General features: G+C 40.9%; 1 protein-coding gene across 9 annotated transcripts in view; it reads right to left on the bottom strand.

Moving 5' to 3' along the window:
- Window positions 1-675: 675 nt before the first annotated feature.
- The window catches only part of TCF4 (transcription factor 4), an 80,177-nt gene continuing 74,612 nt past the window's right edge, over window positions 676-6,240 (bottom strand). For 7 of the 9 annotated variants that reach the window (XM_039567222.1, XM_039567230.1, XM_039567225.1 and 4 more), the window contains 2 exons: window positions 1,651-1,777; window positions 676-932 (listed from right to left, as the gene is read on the bottom strand). In XM_039567222.1, coding sequence (XP_039423156.1) covers window positions 796-932; window positions 1,651-1,777 — 264 coding nt within the window. In that variant the 3' untranslated portion in view covers window positions 676-795. The remainder of the gene's footprint in view (window positions 933-1,650; window positions 1,778-6,240) is intronic. The other 2 variants (XM_039567223.1, XM_039567224.1) reach the window with 2 other exon arrangements.

The following is a 6,240-nucleotide window of genomic DNA, read 5'->3' as shown; positions in this document are numbered from 1 at the left end:
TTTTCCGTGATTAATTGCTGCTAATAACCAGATCTGGAGCTCAAATAAAGGGATTTCTCCGGGAGGAAAGGGAAAATTCCCCCCCTCCAGAGGGGTTGATTTGATACCGCTATCAACATGATATGCAAATGAGGCTGGTATCGATATCAGAATGATATGCAAATGAAGCCATCGATACCGACATGATATGCAAATGAGGCTGAACGTACTTCTAAAGTGATAAAGAGACAGAACAGGAATTACACAAATCCAACAAAATGCACTTTTCCGCCCTAATTTGGTGCCGTAGCGACCGAAATGTCGGATGTTTTCCTGCCCAACCTCACTTTTCCACGGATTTTAATGGATTTGAAAGGATGTCAAGCACCTCGGCGCAGCTTTTTTGGGAAAAATCCCGCAAGGAATGCACGAACTCGTCCAAAAGATGAAACGAACGGAATCGTTATTTGGACCACGGAACAAAGGAGCCCACGGAAGCAAAGCAAAGCAGCAACTCCTGACGGAAAACCACGAGAATTCCAGGAAAACACGGAAAAACGAGCCGGACGGTGCCTGGAATCCCCGCCAAACGGAGGGATCGGGGATATTCCCGAAATTCGGGGGCAACACCGGCATTAAGGAGCCTCTGGCAACACCTGGCTGGCAGCGCTTGGCAGCCGGAACCCCCGGCCCTGCCGGAATCCTGCTGGGATCCGGGAGCCGCCCTCCCGCATGCCGGCCCATTCCCGGCAATTCCCGGTCCGTCCTTCCCGCCGCAGATCCGTCGGTCGGCCCCACGAAGGAGCCCAACGTTCCTTACCTTTTCCCGAGCCTCATCCCCCGGGAATGGGCTCCTGCCATCCCTGATCCCAAACAAAGCTCCCGAGCAGCCGCGGTACTTACGGAGGAGGGCAAACCCGGAGGAACTTTCCGAACTTTCTTTGTCTGAACTTCTGGAAGAAAGGGAGAAAAAGGGGGATTAGACATCGGGATTTGGGTGGGATGGAAGGGGTTTTTCCCGAAGGTTTTCCCTGTGCCCACAGGGATGTCGCTGCAGTAAAGGAGTAACGCTGGAGAATAAAGAATTCCAAGGATAAAGGGCTGGGATGTGATTTCTGGTGGAACTCGGGGAATTAAAACTTGGATTTGGTGCTGCGGGCTCGGGAAAAAAAAGGGAATCTGGAAGGCTGGATAAGCCTGGAGGAACGGCCCAGGAGAGGGCTCCGTGTGCTGCTTCCCAAACGTCCTGCAGCGGGATGAGGTGGGATGGGGGGAAACAGGGAATCACTCAGCCCCAGAGGAGCTGTGCAGGGGCCGCCGGCGGACACTGCCCCCGGCGTACTGGGAGCACTGGGAGCACTGGGAGCAGCATAAAGGGATGGGAACAGGGAATGACTACCCACGGAGGAGCTCTGCAGGGGTCTCTGGGGTACTGGGAGCACTGGGAGCACTGGGAGTACCAGGAGCGGGATAAAGGGATGGGAACTGGGAATGACTACACACAGAGGAGCCGTGCAGGGGTCTCTGGGGTACTGGGAGCACTGGGAGTGGGATAAAGGGATGGGAACTGGGAATGACTACACACAGGGGAGCCGTGCAGGGGTCTCTGGGGTACTGGGAGCACGGGAAGCGGGATAAAGGCGGCAGGGATGGGAACTGGGAATGACTCACCCATGGAGGAGCCGTGCAGGGGTCTCCGGCGGGCGCTGCCGGCGTACTGGTAGTACTGGGAGCCCGGCTTGCTGGGGGACAGCGCCCCGGGGGTGGCCAGCTCCATGTCCCCTCCGAGCAGGCTCTGCTGCGGGGACAGACACACAGAGCTGTGGGCAAGGCCGGCCCCGAATCCACACTTCCCTCATCATTAGCTCCTTCCCAGCCCTAAAAATAACCCGGGAATGAGCGCTCGGGAGCGCGGAGCAGGCGGCGAGCGCCTGGCGCCGCGTTAAAGGAGACACCACCGCAATTCCCACTCAGGGAGCGGCGCCCAAAGGCCGGGAAAAGGAGGAATCCCGCGCTCCTTCCCAGCGCCGGGAATTGCGGCGCCCGCTCGGCCGGGGCGAGCGGCGCTTGGGAAAGTTTGGGAGCTCTGCCGGGGCGCTCGGAGGGAATTGTGCTGCTGGGATTTCCGACCAGTGAAATGCCAGCCGCCAAACCCCCCAAAATCCTCCCTGGGGATAAGGAGGCTCCGCTGCCTCGGGAAAAGGGTGCGGGGAGGAAACGCATCAGGGCTTCGGCCGCGGTAACGCGGATGGGAAAGGCACGGACGAGGATCTAAACCCTGAAAGAGGTGTGAGGCGCAGCAAGCAGAGCTGTGATACGGCAAATAGAGACCGGGTCATATGGATAATGCATTGAATGCATACTGTACTGCTTGTGGGGGGTTATAGATAAGGTGTTGGAGATAAGGTATTAGTGTATCGTATAGATAATGCATTGAATGCATACTGTACTGCTTGTAGGGTTATAGATAAGGTGTTAGAGATAAGGTATTAGTGTATCGTATGGATAATGCATTGAATGCATACTGTACTGCTTGTAGGGGGTTATAGATAAGGTGTTAGAGATAAGGTATTAGTGTATCGTATGGATAATGCATTGAATGCATACTGTACTGCTTGTGGGGTTATAGATAAGGTGTTGGAGATAAGGTATTGGTGTATCGTATAGATAATGCATTGAATGCATACTGTACTGCTTGTGGGGGGTTATAGATAAGGTGTTAGAGATAAGGTATTAGTGTATCGTATAGATAATGCATTGAATGCATACTGTACTGCTTGTAGGGTTATAGATAAGGTGTTAGAGATAAGGTATTAGTGTATCGTATAGATAATGCATTGAATGCATACTGTACTGCTTGTGGGGGGTTATAGATAAGGTGTTAGAGATAAGGTATTAGTGTATCGTATAGATAATGCATTGAATGCATACTGTACTGCTTGTGGGGTTATAGATAAGGTGTTAGAGATAAGGTATTAGTGTATCGTATAGATAATGCATTGAATGCATACTGTACTGCTTGTGGGGGGTTATAGATAAGGTGTTAGAGATAAGGTATTGGTGTATCGTATGGATAATGCATTGAATGCATACTGTACTGCTTGTAGGGTTATAGATAAGGTGTTAGAGATAAGGTATTAGTGTATCGTATGGATAATGCATTGAATGCATACTGTACTGCTTGTAGGGTTATAGATAAGGTGTTAGAGATAAGGTATTAGTGTATCGTATAGATAATGCATTGAATGCATACTGTACTGCTTGTAGGGTTATAGATAAGGTGTTAGAGATAAGGTATTAGTGTATCGTATAGATAATGCATTGAATGCATACTGTACTGCTTGTGGGGTTATAGATAAGGTGTTGGAGATAAGGTATTAGATAGTGTATCATATAGATAATGTATTAAATGCATACTGTACTGCTTGTAGGGTTATAGATAAGGTGTTGGAGATAAGGTATTAGATAGTGTATCATATAGATAATGTATTAAATGCATACTGTACTGGGTATAGGGTGTTACAGATAAGGTGTTAGAGATAAGGTATTAGTGCATCATATAGATAATGTATCAGCTGCATACTGTACTACGGATAAGGTGTTACAGATAAGGTATTATAGATAATGTATTAGATAGTGTATCATATAGATAATGTATTAGATGCATACTGTACTGTGGGTAAGGTGTTATAGATAAGGTATTAGAGATACGGTATTAGTGTATCATAGATAATGTATCAGCTGCATACTGTACTGTGGGTAAGGTGTTATGGATAATGTATTAGGTATCTATAATGTATTAAATAATGTGTTAGAGATAATGTATGAAATAGTGTATCATATAGATAATGTATTAAATGCATACTGTTCTATGTATAATGTATTAGAGATAATGTATGAAATAGTGTATCATATAGATAATGTATTAAATAGGTAATGTGTTAATATATGAAACAGTGCATCATGTAATGTATTAAATGCATACTGTACTGTGGATAATGCATTACAGATAATATATTAGATACCTCCGAAGTATTAAATATCTAATGTATGAAATATAATGTATTAGTGTGTTAAATAGTGTATCATATAGACAATGTATTAAGTAGGTAATGTGTTAATGCATTTTACTTGTAATGTGTTAAACAGATATTGTGTTAGAGATAATGTATTATGGATAATGTATTAAGTAGTGTATCCTACAGATAATGTATTAAATGCATACGGGACTATGGATAAGGTATTATAGACAATGTATTAAATAGGGAATTTTATACATAATGTATTAAATAGATCATGTATTCATGTATTTTATATGCAATGTATTAAATAGATAATGGCCTATATATAATGTATTAGAGATAATGTATTAGATATCTAGAATGGATTAAATATCAAATGTGTTCAATAGCATGTCTTATAGATAGTGTATTACTGGTGTATTATATATAATATATTAATATAAAATGTATTAAATATTCTAATGTATTAGATATACAGTGCATTACCTGGAATGTATTGATTATCTATCATGTATTTAATATACAATGTATTAAATATCTACAATGTACTACTATGTAAGGTATTATATCTACAACGTCTTAAATAGATAATGTATCATACCTAATGTGCTAAATAGAATCTTTTCCATGTACAGAATGTATTAAAATATCTAGAATGGATTCATGTACAACGTATGAAATATCCATGGTGCATGATATAGATAATGTATTACACAGAATGTATTTTATGTATAATGTACTCACAGATGGGGCATTAATACACAATGTGTAACACATACAATGTATTAAACATACAATGTGTTCAATACTGATCGTGTGTTACATGTTATATATTAAACAGAAGGTCTTAAGCACCGATCATGTATTATGTATTATATATTAAATAGAATGTATATATATTAAATAGAATGTATTAAACACCTATCATGTATTATATATTAAATAGAAGGTATTAAATGCCTATTATGCATTATATATTATATATTATACAGAATGTATATATATTAAATAGAATGTGTTAAACACCTATAATGTATTATATATATTAAATAGAATGCATTAAACACCTATAATGTATTTTATATATATATTAAATAGAATGTATTAAACACCTATAATGTATTATATATATATTAAATAGAATGTATTAAACACCTATCATGTATTATGTATTATATATTAAATAGAAGGTATATATATTAAATAGAATGTATTAAACACCTATCATGTATTATATATCTATTAAATAGAATGTCTTAAACACCTATAATGTATTATATATATTAAATAGAAGGTATTAAATGCCTATAATGTATTATATATTATATATTAAATAGAATGTATATATATTAAATAGAAGGTCTTAAACACCTATAATGTATTATACATTATGTATTAAATAGAATGTATATATATTAAATAGAATGTATTAAACACCTATAATGTGTTATATATATTCAATAGAATGTATTAAACACCTATAATGTATTATATATAGATTAAATAGAAGGTCTTAAACACCTATAATGTGTTATATATATATATTAAACAGAGTGCATTAAACACCTGTAATGTATTATATATTAAATAGAATGTATATATATTAAATAGAAGGTATTAAACACCTATAATGTATCATATATGTATTAAATAGAAGGTATTAAACACCTAGAATGTATTATATATATTAAATAGAAGGTATTAAACACCTAGAATGTATTTTATATATATATTAAATAGAACGTACTAAACGCCTATAATGTATTATATATATTAAATAGGATGCATTAAACACCTATAATGTATTTTATATATATATGAAATAGAATGCGTTAAATACCTGCAGTGTATTAAATACCTAGGATGTGTTACACAGGTAAGAAGGATCGAACACATCACCTATTTAGTCAATCCAAGGAATGCAATATCCAATTCCAAAGCACGGCACATGGAACGCACGGAGTCCAGCCCGTGCTCAACGCCCACAGGGTACCGGGGATGGCAAACCCGACCTACAGCACACGGACCGCACGGAGTCACAGCCACCGAGCTCCCGGAGGCCGGGGAGAAAAGCCGCGGAGCCGGATCAGGCACACCGGAGCCACCCAAAAACGACACCCAGCACCCAAAGCGCTCCGGCCGGCCCCGAGCTGCGGCCGAGCCGGGCCCGCCCGGGCCGTCCCTAACGCCGGGGCCGCCCGTGGGATCCGCGGGCAGCGGCGGAGGAGCCGCAGGGAGC

The sequence above is a fragment of the Corvus cornix genome, chromosome Z (assembly GCF_000738735.6).
Source record: "Corvus cornix cornix isolate S_Up_H32 chromosome Z, ASM73873v5, whole genome shotgun sequence".
NCBI classification, from domain to species: domain Eukaryota; kingdom Metazoa; phylum Chordata; class Aves; order Passeriformes; family Corvidae; genus Corvus; species Corvus cornix.
The sequence above is the reverse complement of the archived record's forward strand: the minus strand, read 5'-3'. Positions and strand labels throughout refer to the sequence as shown.